Source organism: Mesoplodon bidens, assembly GCF_964165515.1.
Source record: "Mesoplodon bidens genome assembly, chromosome: 5".
NCBI classification, from domain to species: Eukaryota; Metazoa; Chordata; class Mammalia; order Artiodactyla; family Ziphiidae; genus Mesoplodon; species Mesoplodon bidens.
Window position 1 is genome coordinate 5,692,909 of NC_138161.1, and position 23,388 is coordinate 5,716,296.

At 40.4% G+C, this 23,388-nt stretch overlaps 1 protein-coding gene across 2 annotated transcripts in view; it reads left to right on the forward strand.

Moving 5' to 3' along the window:
- DSCAM (DS cell adhesion molecule) overlaps positions 1 to 23,388 on the forward strand; it is a gene marked incomplete at both ends in the record, with an annotated part of 733,770 nt that overhangs the window by 395,967 nt on the left and 314,415 nt on the right. For both annotated transcript variants that reach the window (XM_081235410.1, XM_081235409.1), the window contains one exon: positions 16,680 to 16,826. In XM_081235410.1, the coding sequence (XP_081091536.1) occupies positions 16,680 to 16,826 (147 nt within the window). The remainder of the gene's footprint in view (positions 1 to 16,679; positions 16,827 to 23,388) is intronic.

Here is a 23,388-nt window from a genome sequence, read left to right on the forward strand (position 1 = left end):
AATGTTTTTTTTGTCCATCACTTCAGTGAGTTTACAGTTTTCTGCAGGGGTTTCCTCAACTTGCATAGGACTAAAGTCTTCTCTTTCTTTCCTCATTTCTCCCTTGAAGAGAAATGTCCCACAGCATCCATAGCATCTGCGAGCTCTTTGCTCTAAGTGTTCACTTCCCTCTCCATTTCTAGAACCCTAAGGATTTTCCTCACTTGAGAACTGTGCTGTTCATGTAAATGTGTGTTTATGATATTTACCCAGAATTGAAGTTTCTTATACTAGGAAGTATTTCATAATAATTAACCTTTTATATCATCAGAAAAGGAAGTTGCTACAACACACATTGACTTATGACCATATTCAACTATTTGGGAGAACAGGGGAAAATAAGGTTCCAAATAACAAACCATATTTTATGACAGAAATGCCCAAAAATCAATCCAGGAAGGAATTTTATCTCAATATTCTAAAAGAACATTCATTAGATGGTTGTATGATAAAAAAGCAATTAAAATAATAAAGAATAAGAAATATATGTGGGGGAATTTGCTGGCAGTCCAGTGGTTGGGACTCTGTGCTTCCATGGCAGGAGGCATAAATTCAGTCCCTCGTCAGGGAACTAATATCCCACATGCCATGCCGTGCGGCCAAAAAAAAAAAAAATGTGGAATAGAGAATAATAACTGCTCCCACTTTAAATTGCAAAGTAATTTGACAGGGTACCATTGAGAAATAGAATTCTGCTAATCACTAGTTTCTATCACAGCCTAAGAAGTAAACATAGGAATTGGTTATAGATTAATAAAGCAAAAATTGTCATTAATGAGGAAGTACTGAGGTGATGCAAATTCCGCAAGAATTCACTATTTCATTTCTGAGAGCATTTTCTACACCACGCATGTGTTCAGTCCTGTCCTCCAGGCCAAGCCCCTGGGCTTTGGACAGACCAGCAGGGGTAGCAGGAGGTCTCCCCACAGTGGCCAGGTGTGGGCAGCAGCTTGAATGCCCAGCCAAGGAGTCTTCAGCACCACGCCAGTCCTTCTGCTGTGGATAACACTCATTTATGTTCACAGTAAGTCTCAGAAACAGCCTTTAAAATTGCCTTCAAACAAAGTCTCAGAATCTAAAAATCTGCAGAGACTTAAGGTCCTATATGTGTTTTCCTTTTAATTTTCTCAAGGAGGTTGCAAAACCCATTAAGAGTTGCTTTGCAATGAAAAATACTTACATTTTATTCCAGAGTTTATTCCTTTTCAAAGGCCTTATTTCACTTATATTTGCCCGGGAGGCAGCCTGAGGCAAAATGAAATAAAAGTGCCATGGTAAGATCTACAAGGCTGTGACACCACAGCAGGTGCTTTAATGGAGCTTGGTATTGCTTTTATACAGCGATGTGCATTAATGCTTATCCGGGGCACTCGTGGTGTGGTGAGGGCTAGATGCACCCTGAACTTGTTACTGCTGACAACATGGAGAGAGACTCTGCTGTTTAAGGCTCTGAGGCTGATACTGACAGCAATACCCCATCAGCCCAAAGAGGCCCCCTGCCCCTGGCTGTGAATAACTTTACTCTCTTTTTTTATACTTAGAATTATTTCATTACTTAGAATGATTCAAGTTCATTTTTCTGATGAAGATTTATCAATCTTTTAAATATGTATTATGTTTTTGAAGGAAAGACAAAGCTGCAGTTAGGAGGAAGAGGCATTGCAAAAGCAGCCTGCACTCAAACCAATCTTCAGCAGTCTCACGAGCACCAGTAACCCAGCCAGAACAGTGACCGAGGTGTGCCAAACCAGGCCATCAAAAAGTGCATAGCACTGCAGAGGATCCAGGAAAACTGAAAACACAAAACATCTTACCCCAATAATTACGTATCTAGGTAGACATGTTAGTGAGACTCTCACATGTGTGCTGAGGAAAACTTGTCAAAGTTTGGGAAAACTTTTTTGGTAATAATGGACTATTGATGTCAATCTTAAAGTCCATCAATAATGGAATGAATGGATTCATTCCTTCATTTGACAGATATTTAATGAATAACTGCTATGTATGTGTCTTGCACTGTTCTGGGTGCTAGGGATACAGCAATAAAAAAAAAAAAACAGAAAAACTCATACCTTGATGAAGCACCATTGCAGTGGTTAGCCTGAGATATATTTACACAATATGACACTATATTTCCATTAAAAAGAATGGACTAGATTTCTCTATAGCAACATGGAGAGAGCTTAAGAACACATATGTTAGGTGGGAAAAGCAAGTTTTCCCATAATAACTAGTAAGCTATTTCTGTAAGTTTGAAAAAACAAAGACAATACAAAACCATATGGATGTATATATGTGTGTGTGATAGAATAAAAACTGTAAACTGGGAATATATACACTTAATTCCTGGTAACAGTGGCTTTTTAGGAGAAAAAGGAGAGGGGACAAAGCAAAGAGAGGAATTTACCTTTCTCTGTAGAGTTCTTTCATTAAAATAAAAAATAACACTGTTAACAATGATCAATTCTGTGTGTTGGGTACACAGATTCGTATTTTATGTCTGTGTAAGTGGTTTATGCTTTTTCAATTAAATGAAACATGGAAGGAGGAGGAGGGACAGAGGAAGGAGAAGAGGTCCAGTGAGGACGAGATGGAAGAAAATAAATCATTATGAGGCCAGAACTTCCTCTAAAGGACTGGTTCCTGAGGAACCCGAGAGATCCCTGGTTGCAAGACTGAGTGGATCCCCCCAGGATCTCCCTGCCTTGGGCTCCTGCTGCCTGGACGGCTTCCCCCATCAGTCATCTGTCTTGCTGTCCAGTTTGGGCACCTTCTTTCACATCTTCCTGTTCTGTACTCAGCAGCATCCCCGACTCAGCCACCACTGCTTGACCTCTGCTTCTCTGGGGTTTACTTGTTGCCTCACAATCTGAAACTCGTCTGCACTATCCTGGCGGCAACCCCTGACCTGCTGGGACCCCTGCTTTACCTTCAGGATTTCAAGGTGTCACACACACAGCCCCTCCACCAAGGACCTCTTCTCTGCTCCCCAGCTGCCCCTTGGCTCCCAGCCTGGCCTGTGAGCCCAGGTCTCTCTGCACCAACATAAAGAGAGGGTGCAGCCAATGACTTGCCAGCTTCTTGTCCCCTGGTCATGCTGAGTGTTTTCATTGTTCCTTCCTAACCACCCATGGCTACCCCTTTCTTCATGGAACAAGGTGTGACTCACCTCTTCTTGGAGGCATCACAAATACAGTGTCTCAAACAGTGCTCATTCATGAACCACCGTTGGGATTTCTGCCATCACTGAATACCACCCACACTGTTATCTATTTTGGTCCTTTACATGGCTCATGTTTTCTAAAAGCAATGTAATGATAAATTCTGGCCAGACGCAAGTGCCTTCCAAAGGCTCTAAGCCAGTGGCTTAATTTTCCTGTGTTATAAAGAAAAGAAAAAGGAGATTGACAATTGTTGGAGAGATGTCAAGATAAATTATTGCCACAAAAAAGTACTGAGAATCCTAGTGGAGGAGAGATGGATGCACGTAGCCGGTGGGCAGATAAATGGGACCCTCTGAGTCTTTCCCTTGGAAGGAATCAGAGGGATTGAGGAGACGAGTGCAGGGAACAAATTCTCTGGATGTGCTGCCATGGCATTTCTCTGGCGAATGTCATCAGCCTGCTTACCAATAGCAATTCCTGCCCCACCCTAATTGATTATAGATATATTATTTTTCAGTCTTTTTTGACCTCAACACTTATGTATATCCAGCTGACACTATGTGATCCTGCTTTGTGTGGTTTGTACTTTTATTTTATGGTGTATTTTCCTCCTGTAGCTAGAAATTAGCATTTAGTGATGGAGTTACCTTCAACCCCATTACCAGCTCTGCATATCATGGGCAATTACTATATGACTGTATTGATAACGTTTTGTCATGAAAGATACTGCTAGACAATGGATTTCATGATCAGTGAGATCTGGGGAAGACTTTTAGGAAATGGAGATGCTCTTACAGCAGAAAGCTCTGGGATACGGAAGCTGGTGTGAGAATTTCTACCCTGTCTCATTGGGTCAGGCCATTTAAAACCAAGAGGTTCTGAGATTGGGGTGACAACAGGGGCTGTATATAATAACATGACTTCTGCCATGGGGTGGTCTTCTAAGTACATACTTGCATACAGATTTGTCCTAATGACTCAGAAAACTCATCATAATTCCCTTAGACATCTTCATGTATCATCAGAAAATAGACATAATCCAAGACCTTCACATGACGTGGCTTGAAAAAGAAATCAGCTGCTTTGTCTGCCACTGTAGCTATAAATGCAGCCATGCCTGTGACCTCAGAGACTTGTCAGTCTGCGTGCTTGAAGGGAAACCTTTAAGAATCTCAAGTATATAAGGACTGTTAGACTTGCTCGGACATGGGAAGCCTGGTCAACAAATAAACAGATCTACAGGATGCTGAGCAGTGCTCTTCAAACATGTTTTACTCTGATTCACCGTAAGAAATACAGAGTAAAAAAATACATTTTATATTGAGACCCAGTATGCACGTACATATACATAAACAAGTACATGCACACCTACATACACACACACACACACAATCCTGTATGGACACATAGGAACTAAAACAAAGCCTTCATAAAATACTGACCCCTACTATTTGTGATGCACACTGAATCATTCTATCTTCTCTATTTTATTTTTTTTTAAATAAAGTTACAGTCCATGAAATTGATTTCACAATCCATTAATAGGTCACTACCCACCGTGTGAAAAACCATTACCCCACAATATTTAAGTGGCCACGAAGTAGTGTCTATTTTTATTCTTAAGACTTCCTGTGTTTCTACTTTCTTTCCTATAACCATGTGTCATCTGTTTCAGGCAGACTAACATTATGATTAATATTCACTGTGTTTCACCAATAAGCCCAGGGTCTTCAATTCCATTTGGGTCCCTAACACAATAAACAGAAAAAGCACACTCATTTGGGATTGATGTGCATGCTTTGCTCTTTCTTCACTTTCTTTTTTCTGTTTGAACATGTTGCTTTTTAATCAGCACACAGCCTTGACTAGAATAGATGTTCAACATGAAATACACAGTCCCTTCCAGCCTCAAAATCAGAAAGCTCTTGGGACAGGAAACAACGTTGATGCACCGCTTCTAAATATTAGTTAACCTGATACAACAAGCAGGCGGAATGATGTTCTTTTCCTTATCTTTCCTACATCTGTAAGGGGCCACTTTTAATCCTAGAAGTCCAAACTATGGCACCCAGGGACACCAGTGCCACACCCAAGGCTCCTCCTTCCCAGCCAAGACTCTCTTCTCAACTCCTCCCCAAAACACGGGCGTCACCTTTGACCCCGGCCCTTTTCTTCCTCCTGCAGCATCCAGGCCAGTTCTATGTCCTGTCAGCTCTATTTTCAAAACGCATCTTATTTCAGTTCCCTGAACATGCCATAGTTTTTCCCACCTCAGGACCTTTGCATGTTCTCTCTCTTTTTCGGTCCTCAGCCCCCCTCTTGCCGTCTACTGTGCCTCATTTGAAACGCACCCTGCACAGACCTCTCAGACCCCTTGTCTAAACAGCAATTCTCTATCTAGATTCAACCTTTTTGTCTTAATTCTCTCAAGAGCGCTTTTCGCATTATGTAATTGTTTTTGTCTATTTACTCATTTTGTCTGTCTTCCCAACTGAAATACTTGCTCCTAGAGGTCAGGGGCCAAAACTGTTTTGTTCCATCTTATAAATGAATAAATACAACTCAAGTTTTTATAAGATCCTTTGGCTCTTAAAAAAAAATCCTTACATAATTTCTTCAAAAAAAATTCTATTCTTTCCAAGGATTTATTCTTTTAAAGAAATAGGAATCTAATTAGAGGAAAGATTGATGAGACTCGAATATCTGCTCAAGAGCGCTGATCTGAGCATTAACAGCCTAAATGGGGTAATTAGGTATACAGTCGGATTGCAGCATGTAGGCTTAAATTAGAAGTGTGTAATTGAGCCTCATTTAACTGCAGGAGAATTTCACTGAGAGAATTTTATTTACATAAGAAAAATGTCTTAGTGAGATTACTTTGGGAGAACTTAGACATATATCTGTCCGATCACTCCTTACTTACCAAGTCCAGCCCAGGGATGCTGGCTTACTCCTCACATCCCGTGTGTGGAGGGAACATCACTCTTTCCAGCCACGTGGGCTTCCAGGAGGCTCAAGGTCCAAGTTGGGACTTCCCAATTTTCTTTTTTTTTTTAACTTTTTATTTTATACTGGAGTATAGTTGATTAACAATGTTGTGTTAGTTTCAGGTGTACAGCAAAGTGATTCAGTTATACATATACATGTGTCTATTCTCTTTCAAATTCTTTTTCCAATTAAGTTGTTAAAGAATATTGAGCAGAGTTCCCTGTGCTATATAGTAGGTCCTTGTTTGTTATCTTTTTTTTTGTGTGTGTGTGTGTGTGTGTGTGGTACGTGAGCCTCTCACTACTGTGGCCTCTCCCGTTGCGGAGCACAGGCTCTGGACGCGCAGGCTCAGCGGCCATGGCTCACGGGCCCAGCCGCTCCGTGGCATGTAGGATCTTCCCAGACTGGGGCACAAACCCGTGTCCCCTGCATCGGCAGGTGGACTCTCAACCACTGCGCCACCAAGGAAGCCCATGCTCTCTATTTTAAATACAGCCGTGTGTACATGTCAATCCCAAACTCTCTGACTATCCCTCCCCCCAGCCCTTCCCCCCTGGTAACCATAAATTAATTCTGTAAGTCTGTGAGTCTGTTTCTGTTTTGTAACTAAGTTCATTTGTATCATTTTTTTTAGATTCTGCATGTGAGTGATATCATGCAATATTTCTCTTTCTCTTGATACTTGATACTTTCATATCTTGATGTGTTGATACTTACATAAACATAGCAGGCCCTAACAGTACGATGCCTTAGTGTACAGAGCCTGTTTGGGGGGAAAATTCAAAGTATGCATGTCATCAGGCATTTAATTCAGCATTTGCAGGGTGAGGGGAAACAGTAGGTAAGTTAGGCCAACCCGGGGATTGCCTTGTCTTCGAAGATGTTGCCGTCACTTGAGGGAGGCTAACACATACATGACCAATTAGACTTAATGCAATTAGGTGTGAAGTCGTGTGTCACACAGTAGTTCAGGAAGATCAGGAGATCCTCTATTAGTGGAGTAGACTTTGGGGTTAGGTGTCCGGAGTGGGAGGGTTACAAAGACCAGGAAAAGTATGGAAAGCCTCCCCTTCTGCCTTTAAGCATGCACATGTGTGATCAGGCTGAAAACCAAACAAAACAGAAGACCATCTTTTGACACATTTACTCTCAACATAACTACTATCCTAGGTTTCTCTCCTTCCCCTCTGTCGTGCTGCTCACATGCGTTTGGTCTACACCTGCTGCATCCTGTCTCTAAGCTCACCACTGACTGATACCTTCTTCAAAATAAATTTCAACTGTGCAAGTAGGACACTAAGAGGGTCTTCTTTTAAGATATTCAAAGACATGATACTATGAAATGAAACATGTAAGTCCCCCCTTCCCTTCTCCTAATTCAGTCATGACCTCAGAAGTGAAGCAACTACAGTTAACATTTTGGTGGATATCTTTTCACTTACATACACAAATTTACTACCCCCCAACACAAACACACATTCATTGTCTTTTGTACATAACATTATATAATGTTCTGTAATTCCTCTATGTTATGTCTTGGAGATCTTTCCGTGGATTATACATAGATTTACCTTACTGTCTTTTAAATGGCTGCATAGTATGGATGTACCCTCTTGAGTTAATCTGTTTGCCCTTGATTGGCATTTAGGTTTGTTTTCCATTTTTCATTTTTTAAACAATGCTGCAGTGCACATTTTGGGTGTACACTGATGTGTGCACATGTATGAGTGTTCCCTAAGATAGAGTCTTTGAAGAGGACAAGCTGGATCAGAATATATGCAATTCTTACATTTTAAGTATGCTAGCAGCTTGCCCACCAGAAAGCAAAAGCCCTCACCAATTTGCACTCCTACAAGTGGGTGTTCATTTCCCCACGCATATTGTCAAATACTTTCATTTTTTTCTAGTTTCCTGGGTGAAACATGGCACCTTGTTTTAATCTGCATTGATTGGGTAAAGTTCTATGTAAATTCTGATCCTGAATCAGTTAAAATATAATTTCATTGGTGGAAAAATTGATGTTTTTACAATTTCACGTTGTCTAATCCTGGAATTGGATACACCTCCCCGCATTTATCCAGGTCTCCCCGTATCCTCTTTGGTAATGACTTGTAGTGTTCTTTAAATTCATTTTATATAGTACTAGCTCTTCGTAGCTAGAGATTTAATATTTTTGCTGATCTAGCAAGGTGGATATTTTACCATTATATTCTATTGAAGATTACAGCTATTCTAAAGTGCTTTTCTCTAGCAGGAACTTACATAGACATTCTTATTTAATATCACAATATTTCCAGGAAGGTAATATTGCCCCATTGTACAGATAAGGAAACTGAGGCTCTGTTAGGCTACATTTGTATTCTCAGTTATCCTGATAGGAAGACACAGAACTGAGATGTTTGCATTATCCTTTCCGGAAGTGCTCTCCTACCCCTGCCCACCACTCCATGCCCTCCTGGGTCTCCGTCCTCCTCTCTTGCTGTCTTTTGCTGACCTTCTTCCCTTACTTCCCTCCCCGGGGGCTCCTGGGCATCAATTCCCATAAAGGGCTCCTTGACATACGTAACTTGGTTCCCAAAGCTCTGTCTCCAACTCCATTGTATCATCCATACCAAGTCACCCAACATGTCCAGGACTGAACTCCTGTCTGCCCGGAGAAAGAGACAGCCTCACCCGACTTCTCTACTCCGTCCCTGCTACCGCAGTCCCGTCAGTCTTCAGACTCAGTACTTGGTGTGATCCTCTCCCCAACCAAGTTCTGTTGATCCTTTGTTTAAATACATTTCTGTGCAAGTCACTTCTGTTCCCCTACAGATGTTCCTGCACTCAGCCCAGGCCTTCCTGCTCATGCTCCGGCCGTGACCAGGTCAGGGAGTGCAGTGGATGAGGGTGTGACCTCCCAGCCCCATCATCAGGGTATTGTGCTTGCTGGGATGCTTCTAGTTCTGTGAGCACAGGCAGTCACTTCACCTTGGTCCTCACTTTTCTCATCTGTAAAAATGGGAATAATAACAGTACCTGCCTTCTTGGGTCATTGCAAGAACTAAATGGGTCAAAACATATAACATTTAGAGCAACGGTGGCTCACTGAACACAGAAGATCTACTGGCTCTGATTAGGATTAGGATTCATAGCCAAGTGTCTCTGTGTCCACATTTCCCCTTTCTTTAAGGACAACCATTCCACGGGGTTAGGGCCCACCCTACTCCAGGATGACTCCTTCTTAACTAATGACATTTGCAGTGACCCTGTTTCCAAATAAGGTCACATTCTGAGGTCCTCAGGGTAAGGACTCAACTGGTGAATTTTGGAGGGAACGCAATTCAACCCATAACAACTGGTTAGATGTCTTACCTTAAGCGCCTACTCCTTTCTCTTTCATATATGAGGCTTTCAATGTAATTTTGTTAAACCATAATTTTTTATCAGGCCACTCAATTGCTCAAGAAATACCTGTAGTTCCTTCATGCCTGCATCTAGTTATGGTCTGGCATCCACCCATCACATCACAGAAGAGACACAACTCAGAACCATTGGAATGAGTTGAATTCCTTTCCAATCTATATCTGAATTAAGAGAAATAGCTAACTTAAAGTTATCATAGATTACATATGTACATATATATGTATTTTATATGTATATTTTTTTCTTCTATTTCTACTTCTGTTTTAGTTAATGCTAATTTAACTTTCAAAATAAAGAAATATAAGCTATTCATGCAGAGGCTCATCTCAGTTCTAGCACTATATACTTAGAACTTGGATTTTATACTTGTGTTTCTCTCAGAAACTGATATGAAAACTGCTCAGGAGAAAGCTCTGTTTCGTTACACAGCATAGATGTCAATTGCAGGTGGCAGCACAGCTGATAGAAGTTTCATTGTGTTGTGCTACCATTTGGCATCTTATTAGAAGAACCATCTGTTCTTTTAATTACTATTAACTCAGTTGGGATTGCAATAGCAAAAAAACCCCTAAGATATATTTCTGACTAAATGAAATATCAAACATGCTTTTAAAATCTTCCTGAAAATAATATTGTCTCTATTGAAGATCTAACAGCCTGGCTGTACAGGAAAAAGCCAGAGAGCATTATGAAGGAATAATTAACATCCAAATCTGCAAATATGCTCATTTTCATATAAGGATACATTACAGTCATTCCTAGGGGGGGAAATACTCTTTCTATGTATTATACATAAGGAAGTTTCATGTTGAAATCCAAAAAGAGGAATTTTAGCTTTCTTTCTTTTTACCCAGACTTAAGAAGAGACATTTTGTATATAAATAATGATAGATGGGTTTCATCCACCCATCTCTTGAATAAATATTTTCAGGAAGCACAGCCAAACACTGCTCTGTGTTATGGAGATGAAAAGTGGGTCAGGACAATTCAAGTTTCTGCTGTTCTGGTTGGAGAATAGAAATGTTAAAGCAGTCTTCAACACACCTGAGATGACTCCATGTAGACATAATACAGTCAAGTGCTCTGAGCATGACCATGGATGTGGTTCATGTTGACATTGCTGGAAAGTTGCTTTAGGAACTGAGGTCAGAATGAAGGGAAGGAGCCAGCCAGCTAGAGGTCTGGGCTCAGGGCCCTTCAGGTGGAGCAATTAGGAGAAGAGCAGTGTGGCCGGGGCAGAGGGGAAGAGGCAGAGAGTGCATGAATGATAGGGCCAGACCTAGACCTAAACCGTTGAGCTACCATGAATAACTGGTTCTAGCGGGACTCCATCAAGACACGGGACGGTCTGCATGGAGGTTGGGTGGCAAATGGGCTGAGGGGGAGCAGGAGTGGAGACAGTTTGTTGAAAGACTGGGATCCTTAGACCTTGGCGGTGCGTGGAGAGGGAAGTGGGTCATTCAGGATGTATTTTAGAAATAGGAACAGAAGGACATTCTGGTGGATGATATATGAGGGGCGAAGAATGATTAATTTGGAGAACTTCAGAATATGTATCTTACATTCAGATACTGGCAAACATGCCAGGGGATATTATTATTCAAATAATATCATTATGATGATAGAGGAGGTCTCTGAGTTTCCATCTACTCCAGATCTATCTATCTACCTATCTATCTATCTATCTACCTGCCTATCATCTATCTATCATCTATCTATCTATCTATCTATCTATCTATCTATCTATCTATCTACTTTTTATCTATCTCTTTATATCTTTCTACCCCTGTTAGTGCTCTGTTGTGTGACACTGGTCCAGAGAGGGTAGGGAAATTTTTGCCTGCGGTGACACAGCTCCAAGTGGCAGAATTCTGATGTCAAACTCACCATTGTCATTTCCACTTTGGTGCTTTTTCTAACACATGAGGTTGCTTCACATCAGGAAGCACATCCATGCAGAGTTAGAAGTGAGCCCCACTATGAAAGTGAACGTGGGCTCAGACAGGCCCGATGGCCTTGGGCAGTACTAGGTACACCTGTTGACTGGCTTCTCTTAGCAGGTCAGCTGAGTAACGCACATGACATTTACTTCCAAAACTACCATTTTAATGCATGGCTATCTGTTAGAGGGCCTCTATGCATTAACCTCATCTCCAACAGTAGAACCAAGAGGATGTGACTCATCATCTCTTTTTCATAGATGAATAATCCAAACGTTAAAGAGGTTAAATATCTCATCGGAGGTCACACATAGTGACATTGACAGGTTTGGAATTCATATCCATTGGATTCCCAAACTCAGATTTTTTTTTTCTTCCACAATGAAGAATCTCTCCAGGTGGGTGAGCTTGTTACGCTTGGTACCAGGGAAAGAGCTTTTAACTCGATACTTTATAAGAACAGGAAAAAAAATAGCAGAGTAGATTGAGCAAGCAGGTTAATAAAGGGAACATATACAGCTAATTATTTGTATCAGAGTAATACACAAGGATGAGTACAGGTTTGGTGATAAATGTCAGTTTTTCCTCCCTCAGTAATGGTGTTTCCCTTCATCTGGATGAAGATAAGCCTCTTCCCAGATTACAATCCAGCCTCTTCCCTCCCATCCTGTTTTATTACCTGATGCCATGTCTCTAACCCTGAGACTCAAATCTGTTTAGATTGTAAGCTCCCTGAAGATGGAGGCTGTGTCTCATTCCTTTTTGGGTTCCCGGAGCCCAGGACAGTGCTGGCCCAGTGAACTGATGTACCTCTCAGCTCTGGTTTCCTGTTCACCCAGAACACATGGCACCTCCTAGAATCAGCTCCCACACGCTGCCTTCATGAGGACACGCATGCGTGCTGTCTGCAGTTGACTACTCATAGTTCGGCAAAATGGATTTCTAGAACTCTTGCTATTTCTGTGCCTCTGATGCTGGTCAGAAACCCAAAAGGCATTGTGCCTGAGCCTCAGGACCTGCCGTGCTCTATGTGTTCACCGCTCAGCACCATGACAGGAGGAATGTGGCTGTAGGACTTCTACCCTGAGTGTTCTACAACATTCCAAATCATGCAGATGCCTCATTTTCTTTGGTAGTTTTATGTTTCTAAATAGAAATATCCCACTAGTCCCTGGGGTGAGCTTAGCCAGGCTGAACTGGTACCAAGCTGTGGGTTTACTTCAGTGGCATTAACATACGAGCTCATGTCGATGAACATTGGAGAACCACACCAGCAGTCACTTGATACCCATTTACTCTTAGTTTATGCAAACTTCTAACAGCTTTGGTGTGTCTAGTTTCTACCTCTCAGCATACCGAAGGCATCACATTGGGTGTGTGTCCACAGGGATACTGACAGCAGAGAGAAGTAACAGCTAATAGCCTGGTAGTAACAGAGGGAACAGATGAACTATTAAAGACAGAAGCAGAGGCTTGAATTCCTGGACCATTTAGTGCATGTTGAGAAGCCAACTTCTCAACTTCTGAGACATCCCTCTAATAACTGAGCAGCATGGATCAATAATCAACGCCCACAATGATGACCCTGAATCCAGAAATCACTCACTATTGTTAACTGACTGATTTGCAATGTGTTTAACATGACAAAATGTATCTACTGTATTTTAGTAATGTTTCCACCTAAAGTGCTGATAGTTTTCCAAGGGAAATAAAGTTACCTATAGAATTTTGACTTTGCACAGTTGTATATTACCAGACAGTTCTGAGTAGTAAAGGGTGTATGTGTATATGTCTGTGTGTGTGCGTGTGCATATGTGTGTGTGTGAGAGAGAAAGAGACAGTTTGTGTGTGTGTGCAGTTTATTGCTATTAATATTTTGTATTTTTTTTTAACAGGGCTTTCAGAATGAGTGTTGTTTTTTTTTAAACGGCTACAAATGCTTGGCTTTTTTATTTATTTATTTATTTATTTATTTATGTCTGTGTTGGGTCTTAATCTCTGTGCGAGGGCTTTCTCTAGTTGTGGCAAGCGGGGGCCACTCTTCATCGCGGTGCGCGGGCCTCTCACTATCGCGGCCTCTCTTGTTGCGGAGCACAGGCTCCAGACGCGCAGGCTCAGTAGTTGTGGCTCACGGGCCTAGTTGCCCTGCAGCATGTGGGATCTTCCCAGACCAGGGCTCGAACCCGTGTCCCCTGCATTAGCAGGCAGATTCTCAACCACTGCGCCACCAGGGAAGCCCAATATTTTGTATTTTAATATTTGCCTATTTTAACAGAAGCATGTTCTTCAATTTCATTTAAGGCTGTGAACAAACCCATTTATTGCATATGATACAAAACCCTCTGGTGATGTAAGACAGGAAGTGGGGTGAAGTGGCAAGCAAGGGGGTGAATGAGAAGATTCCTTGTCACTGTGAAGCCTGGCGTTCTTGCGACTGTGCTGTCCCTCACTGTCCTGAGGTTTCCACGTGTCTCGGGAGTTCAGACTGAACCTTGGGTCTTCGCAGCCCTGTCCTAATCAAAGGCTTCTATTCTTCATCCTTATTTTAAATTTTAAGATACTGATTAGTTTGGGGATGTGTTTTAATGAGAAATAAAGGGTTAGACAGAGATGGTTCAAATTAGCCCAGGAATTCAGTCACCTCCTTCTCTCTTTCCTGTGAATATTTCAGAAAATGTTTCAGACAGGTTTCCTGTTTTTCTGAAACAACATGTCTTAAGAGAGTCTTATTTAGCATGCTAAGTGGGTAAAAAGAAGTCAGATATTCCAGGAGCAAAGTGAGTGATCAAATTAAATGTGCCTGGAGACCAGAGCTATCTCAGGAATCAGTGGAGTAATGAGTGCAGGCTGCTGCTGCAACCCTGAGCATCTCTCGGCGCTCTGAGCAGCCGTGCACATGATGCTTTTCCTTACATTTAGCCACTGCTGATGGCCTGTCAATTCCAATGAAAAGACTCTGTGTTAGAGAGGTGACAGGAGTTAATACAGTATCTTTTTTGTCCCTCTTTTCTGCCTATCACTCTGTACTTTAAAGGAACTGGTTATGAAAGCATTATGTAAGTATGCAAAATATATTGAAGGAGAAAAATGTTTCAATTATACACATTATATACTGGTAAGAAATGCTTGGCATGTGATGAAATATGACAAGTGGTATTTTTAGTTGCTTTTTTTAGGGGGAAGATAAAACAAAAATATCTAGAATATACAACATTTGCTTTTTCAGCTATTCTAATATTTAGCATATTTATAGCATGTTTTAAAATAAGTAACTAATGCAGTTGTTTAAAAAGTAAATTTAATACTTAAAGATACTTTATCCTCCTTTATTAGTTAGTTGGTGTTCTTTTGGAAAGCTTATGCTAGATCAGTATTTGTTTTATGATTTTTTTCTTGTTCATGTCCATGGAATTGCTTTCATATTGCATAAGAAGTAATAAGCCATTTTTATTTTTTAAAAATTTTTTAAAGATTATTTTAGAAATTATTTTTACTTATTTAAAAATAAAATGTGTTGGGTCTCATTGCTGTGTGCAGGCTTACTCCAGTTGTGGCAAGCAGGGGCTACTCTTCCTTGCAATGCATGGGCTTCTCACTGTGGTGGCTTCTCTTGTTGTGGAGCATGGGCTCTAGGCGTGCGGGCTTCAGTAGTTGCAGCATGCAGGCTCAGTAGTTGTGGCTCATGGGCTTAGTTGCTCCACGGCATGTGGGATCTTCCTGGGCCAGGACTCGAACCCGTGTCCCCTGCGTTGGCAGGTGGATTCTTAATCATTGTGCCACCAAGGAAGCCCATATTTAAAAAAAAAAATTTTTAACGTCTTTATTAGAGTATAGTTGCTTTACAATGTTGTGTTAGTTTCTGCTCTATAACAAAGTGAATCAGCTATATGTATACATATATCCCCATGGCCCCTTCCTCTTGCGTCTCCCTCCCACCCTCCATATCCCACCCCTATGAATAAGATATAAGAAATAACCAAGAAATAACCAAAGGTTGGCTCAACTTAAATATCTGAGACCTAAAATTAATGAAGTCAAGACTCCTGGCAAATTCTGATTAAAATAAACCCAAGGCAGTTTCAAATGAACCTAAGGAAAACAGTTTAAAAGAAGGTGAATTTTTGGCATTTTAGTCCTTCCCCAAAGAGACAAAATCACATTATCTTTTAAGTAAAATTGCATCAGACACAGAAATATTCCATAGGAAAGACTCAAACAGTGGTAGAAAGCGTCTTGAGTCACTACCATGTAGGTGCAACGACTCACCTTGAGATTTACTCCTTAGCTTTTATTTGATGTATCATCAAATTATAATTGAACAGTGAAAAATTATCTTTAGATATTTACATTTTCAAAGGAAAAATCATCTTTATTCTTCTTCAAGCAGCACTGATGCTTGATCTCTTAATGTTAGCCATTTCTGTACAAATAGAGTTGTATAGGCGAAAATCACAGGTCACGGAGAACACATTTTGTCCTGTGCTGATACGAAGGAGGAACAGCTGGGTGTGGCTTTTTTCTCCCTGAGGGGAAGATGTTATTGTCAATAATTTGAGTAGTAATTAGGAAATAGCAGTGTTCTCTAAAACACTGCATATAGGAGGAACTGATCTTTGTCTTAGAATATAGAGGTAAGTGTTGGTTATTATTGAGGAAATATGACAGTCTTTCTTGGAAAGATTGTGGAATGTATTATTGCTCTATAGTCTAACACTTTTGTGTGTTTATTGAAATATTTCAAACTGAGGCAAAAGTTTACATTTACATGAGGTAGAAATTTACAAAAGAAAATTAATACTCCTTTAATTTGTCACATTCTAGAGAAAAGTGATGATCAAAGAAAATATGCTAAATTAGCTACTTACTAATTATATGCCTACTTTGTTGCTGTTAAATAAATACATGACCTAAAAAATTAATTCATGAGAGTAGGCTTTACAAGTATATATTTATTGGGTGGCATACTTACTAAAACCTCTTAATTTAGGATAGTTGAAGAATTAATATATATCTCAGGCCCTTAAAGTAACACACACATACAAACACACACCTTTTATTTTCCTTCACTATTCAGTGACTTTGTTTATATGACTCGGTTGCTTCTGTTCTGTTTTAATGGGGTAATTATTTTCTTTTATTTCAGGATCTAGATTTCTCATCACATCCACTGGAGCCTTGTATATTAAAGATGTACAGAATGAAGATGGATTGTATAACTACCGCTGTATCACACGGCACAGATACACCGGGGAGACAAGGCAGAGTAACAGCGCTAGACTTTTTGTATCAGGTAAAAATTCATCAACACTGTGTTTTCTATCTACCTCTGTCTTCGTTTGTTAGTGCTCTGGGATGACTCAACCAAAATTGTGGAATTCATGAATGAAATGAAGCCTTCATTATTTTCCCCCAAAATATTTTAGCAATTTAAGGTTATTTTTCTTTAATATAAATTTATTTATTTATTTATTTATTTCTGGGTGTGTTGGGTCTTCGTTTCTGTGCCAGGGCTTTCTCTAGTTGCGGTGAGTGTGGGCCACTCTTCATCGCAGTGTGCGGACCTCTCACTATCGCGGCCTCTCTTGTTGCAGAGCACAGGCTCCAGACGCGCAGGCTCAGTAGTTATGGCTCATGGGCCTAGTTGCTCTGCTGCACGTGGGATCCTCCCAGACCAGGGCTCGAACCCGTGTCCCCTGCATTGGCAGGTGGATTCTTAACCACTGTGCCACCAGGGAAGCCCAGCAATTTAAGGTTTTTTAAACCAATACCAATACAGTACAATGCAAATATGGATATTTCAAGTGAAATAATTTCACCTTTTATAAAGCTCCAAATTCTGTTAACCCAATATGATTTCTGTTTTGATGCCAATGCCTCCTTGCCCTGTTATTTGTATGTTATGTCATTGGCAATACCAACCAGCACCATGGTGCCTCCTACCCTGCATAGATCTGGGGGAGCAGGGCAGGGTCCTATAGAACAGGGATCCCCAGCCCCTGTTAGGAACCGGGCCACACAGCAGGAGGTGAGCAGCGGGTGAGTGAGCGAAGCTTCATCTGTATTTACAGCCGCTCCCCATGGCTCATGTTATCGCCTGAGCTCCGCCTCCTGTCTGCATTATGGTGAGTTGTATAATTATTTCATTATATATTATAAGGGAATAATCATAGAAATAAAGTGCACCATAAATGTAAAGCGTTTGAATCATCCCTAAACCATTCCCCCATCCCCGCCGATCCGTGGAAAAATTGTCTTCCATGAAACCAGTCCCTGGTGCCAACTTGTTCCCTGTATCATGTCTAACAATAGTGGGGAAATTATCCACGTCTAAAGTTAAAGAAATAATCACAGTCTCTTAACTCCTTCCAGGATTATTCTTGAGTGAAGAAAACCCCAAAGCAAGTTTATTCCACTGTGATAAATATGTCCGTTTTATGCCTTTTTTAATGGGATTTATACTTTGAGAAAATACTGACCGTTTGCAGAATCTTTATAGTAGGCTTGCTATTGGCCCGTCTGTCAAACAACTCAGCAACCCATTCACACGGGGACACATTAGCACTTCATGCAGCAGTTTAGAAGCGTGAAATGACCATCATGGTATTAGAAATCAAGTGCAAAATATCTGACCTTCACCCTTATAGCTTTAGAATGTAAAGTCGATCCATGCAGTGAAAATCTATTTTATTTGTCATGATGTTTTGTGCGGGAGATGTGACGGGAAGTTTTTAAACGTTGGGGTAATTAAAACAATGTCACCTGAACACCCACTTACTGTCCTTGATAATGTTGTATTTAAATTCCTCTTCCCCATTCACATCCTTAAAATAGCCAAAACCCACCTGCCTTTTCAGGTGTAGAACAAACATAAGTCATAATTAATTGATTTTTCCTCTGAACTTGAAAATATTTTTTTTTACCTGTTCTTTTTCATGTCAATTGATACTTTATCCCTTGTATTATAGTTATGTCTTGTTGCCTCTTTTAAGGGCAAGAATAATCATTACAGTAAAAATATGCTCATTTTTTTCAAAAATGTAGAGAAAATGAATTAGAAAATGAATGGCATCTGTCATCTATTCCATGGTAGCTTTAATGACAACACAATGGTCTACATGTTCAGAATACCTTAGGAAAGGTCTTGTTTGCATTGAAGAGGAACGTCTCTATGACAATATTGAGATAAGAAAGGAGCAGTCTCTGGGGGTGGCATGGATCTGGGTATGAGATTGAGCTTAGCAAAAGAAGCAAATAAACATTTCTCCATTGAAAGAATGTGAATTAAGTGATGATAATCTGGGAGCCGATTTTTCTCTAAAGAAAAACCTAAAAAGAGAGAAAGCCTGAAAAGGTAAACTTGTTTATCTCTACTCTAAATCAGTAAGTACTGATTTTCAAATTTAACTCTCAGAGTGGGAAAGGCAAATTTGCTTTTCTTAATCCCAAGGTTATTTAGTTATTTATTTATTTAAAAAAATTTTAAAGCATGTTTTGCTGATGTTTCAAAAATAGGCAGCGGGACTCATTAGCATTGGGTCACCATGGAAGTGATGAGCGTCCATGAGATCGCCCCATGAGCATTTGTGCAGATAAGTGAGGAGCATCAGAGCAGAATCTAGTGAAGGAATACCATACACTCAGATGCCAGCAGAAGAGAGGGAATAAAAAAAAAAAAGAGAGGGAATAAAACAACGTTTGGGGTTAAAGTTGGTATTTGCAAGAAGGGAGAAGTCAACAGAGTCACACATAATCAGAAGGCTCATAAGAGAGTCTGCTGCATGTGGTGAATTACGCTTATGACTTTTTGGTCACAGACATTTTAATAAAGTAGTTGAGGGAGATTGTCAGTGTTAGAAGATGAGAACATAGACACTGAGTGCGGATTATTGTTCTAGAGTTCTAAGCTTTGAAGGCAAAGAGAAATTAATTTTATTTTAAATTAGATTTAAATTCATTTAAAAATGTACACATGGGGTTTGTATCATGGCGGGGGCATGTTAGTAACAAGGTTTATAATGACTCCAAACTCCTCCTGAAGCCGAAACAGATGCAATAGGATGACAAAAGAAAAAGCACGTGGATGACTTCAACAAAACTAGGTGATGGGGATTCCCCAGAAACTCTTAAATGTGGGGGGGCTATAGACAAACTACTGACAACAATAGGACCAGCGTAAGAAGAGCAGCAGTGTAACATTAGGTGATGGATAGTGAAAAGAGAAGAGTTACTGGGATTACTATATAGTCACAGAACTGCAAAGTTGTCAGCAAATGCTCATCTCCAAAAAGCGGAGGATGGGAACTTCCCTGGTGGTGCAGCGGTTAAGAATCCACCTGCCAATGCAGGGGACACAGGTTCGAGCCCTGGTCTAGGAAGATCCCACATGCCACAGAGCAACTAAGCCCATGTGTCACAACTACCGAGCCTGCACTCTAGAGCCCGTGAGTCACAACTACTGAGCCCACATGCCACAGCTACTGAAGCCCACATGCCTAGAGACCATGTTCCTCAATAAGAGAAGCCATGGCAATGAGAAGCCCATATACCACAATGAAGAGAAGCCCCCTCTCACTGCAACTAGAGAAAGCCTGTGCACAGCAATGAAGACCAAACACAGCCAAAAATAAATTAAAAAAAAATAGCAGAGGACCATCTCTTGAATGGAAACCTAGGAAAATGTGTCTAAGAATATTCACAACAACCTGATAGACCTACACAAGCTCTGAGTTGAAGCTGAATGCAAAAGGGCCATGATATCACATAGTTTGGTAGTAGCCAAACTCCTTGCAGATTTCAGAAATATTTAGCAAATACTACTTTCAGAAGAAGAGAAACTCACCCTGAGGGAAACTGCTGGATTTAGGAATCAAATTGAGCCAGAGTGGAACACTAAACACAGAGAGAAGGCTCAGTAGTATGGGAATCCGTAGAAGAATTTCATCCTATAAAATACTATAACAGAGGGAAAATTAACTATGTTTGTATTATTTTTATTTGGAACCAGGATTTTCAGTGTAACAGAAAAGATAAAAATAGAAAACCAAAGAATTAATAAAATTCATGAAATATCCAATAGAAAGTATCAGTACACACTTGCTGTTTTTTTTAATATGTTATTCCAAGTTCTTTCCCTTTTCAGTGGACAGTGGGCAACCAACAGCAACAAGCACCTCTACCACCTAAATCATAGTCTCCTTTAAATATTATTCCCCAATAACAGGGACCATGTTTCCTTGGAAGAACAATGGATTATTGGTCTGGGACAGGAAACATATAAGATGAGCCTGGAACATAAATGGGGTCTTGTCACAATTGTATGTATGCATATATATATATATATACACACACGCACACATACACATACACACATATGTGTGCATATATATACACACATATGTACATATATATACTTATATAATCATTTACATATATACTTACATGTGCACACATACATATACATTTAATAATAACAAAAGCAATAATAAGAAACTTATTCATCTACTTAGAGGTAACTAAGGCAGGCACCAACTCTTGATTTTGATAATTAGTCATTAAAGATAACAACAAAATTTCTTCTTGTCTTTCTTGTAACTACTGTATTTCAAGATAACCAAATAACCCTAGTTCAGAGAGAAAAGTTCTTATTTACAGAATAATTACATCTATTGAATGTGAAAGAAGATGGAAATTTTAAAATTGCCATTTTCAACCCTTAATAAAATAACTTAATTCAGACAAACATTATCATCTGAATTTTCTGATCAATTTAGTCTCACTGAGTGTGGGAAAGCAACACGTGATATAGATGCAAAGGGAAAGAAAAAAGGTTGAACTTGATCTAGATTATCCATTACAACTAAATTCCAGTTATAAGGGAAATGGCAATAGAGGAACAGGTTAAATGACACCATGAAGAAAGAAATTCAAAATGTGAGATTTCTTGTAAGAAAACTCACCTGGTTTCTTCAATGAGTCAAAGACATGAAAGGAAATAGAAGGAGAGTCTTATCTGAATTAAAAGAGAATCAAGAGCCATAACAACTAAGATCACTGGTAAGGGGGTGTGGCCAAGATGGCAGAGTAGGAAGACCCTGAGCTACCTCTTGCTATGGGCACACCAAAATTAGAACTATTTGCAGAGAAACTATTGATGAGAATGACCTGAAGACTAGTTTTCCACAATTAAAGAGATAAAGAAGGAACCCCAATGAGCTGGTAAGAAGGGCAGAGACGTGATATAGTCAAGATCACACCTCTGGACAGGCAACCCACAGGGAAGGAGAATCACAATTGCAGAGGTTCTCCCCAAGGAGTGAAGAGTCTGAGCCCCACATCAGGCTTCCTAGCCTGGAGGTCCTGCATCAAGAAGATGAATCCCCAGACTCTCTGTCTGTCTTTGAAAGCCAGTGGGGCTTGTATACAGCAGGACAGGAGGGCTGAAGGAAATAGAACTCTTAAAGGGCTCATACAAAATCTCACACACTCTGATACCCAGCACAGAGACAGTAATTTGAAAAGAGCCTGGGTCAGACTGACTTACTGATCTTGGGGAGCCTCCTGCAGAGGCACTAAGCAAGTGGGACTCCCCCTGGGGAGATGCTGGTGGCAGCAATTTTGGAGAGCTCATTGTACCATGAGGACACTAGTGCTGGCAAGTGCCTGTTTAGAGTCCTCTCTCTCGCCTAGTAGTGTTGGAAGCTTACCCACCCATGGACCAGTTGGCAGCACACCTTGGACTCCCTGACCCAGGCTAGCAGCCTGCTGCATGGAGACCCAGCCCCACCCATTAGTGGGGCAGCAACCTCTGCATGAGGCAGGGCCTGCCAGCCAACCAGGCTGGGGTCCAGCCCTGCCTACCAGCACTCCCACAGTAGTGGGCTCAACTACAACAGAAGGGTGCATGCAGCCCACATAAGGGCACCCTCAGAGCATATACCTCTGGTGACCAGAGCAGAGTGTGCTGCTGAGACCCATAGGATGTTTCCTATATAAGGCCACTTTTCCAAGATCAGGAAATGTAATTGACCTACCTAATACATAGAAATAAAAACAGAGAATTAGACAAAATGAGGCAACTGAGGAATATATTGCACACAAAAGAACAAGATAAAATGCAGAAGAAGAACTAAGTGCAGTGGAGATAATAATCTACCCAATAAAGAGTTCAAGGTAATGATCATAAAGATGCTCAATAAACTCAAGAAAAGAATGGGTGAACACAGTGAGAAGCTTAACAAAGAGTTAGAACCAAACAGAGCTGAAGAATACAGTAACTGAAATAACAATACACTAGAAGGAATCAATAGTAGATTAGATGATAAAGAGGAACAGATCAGCAAACTGGAAGACAGAGTAATGGAAATCACTCAAGCTGAACTGAAAAAAGAAAAAAGAATTTAAAAAATGAGGACAGTTTGAGGCCTCCAAGAAAACATCAAGCATACTAACATTCACATTACACGGGCTTCATAAAGAGGAGAGAGAGAGAGAATGGGGAAGACAACTTATTTGAAGAAATAATAGCTGACAACTTCCCTATCCAGGGAAAGTAAGCAAATATCTAGGTCCAGGAAACACAGAGAATCTCAAACAAGGTGAACCAAAGAGATCCATACCAAGACACATTGCAGTTAAAATGGCAAAAATTAAAGATAAAGAGAGAAACTTAAACATAACAACAGAAAAGAAATTAATTAAGTACAAAGGAACTCCCAGATGACTGTCAGCTCAGTTTTCAGAAGAAACTTTGCAGGCCAGAGGGGAGTGGCATTATATATTTAAAGTGATGAAAGGAAAAAATCAAGAACCCTCCACAAAGGAGAGGTACAGTTTTAGACAAGCAAAAAGTGAAA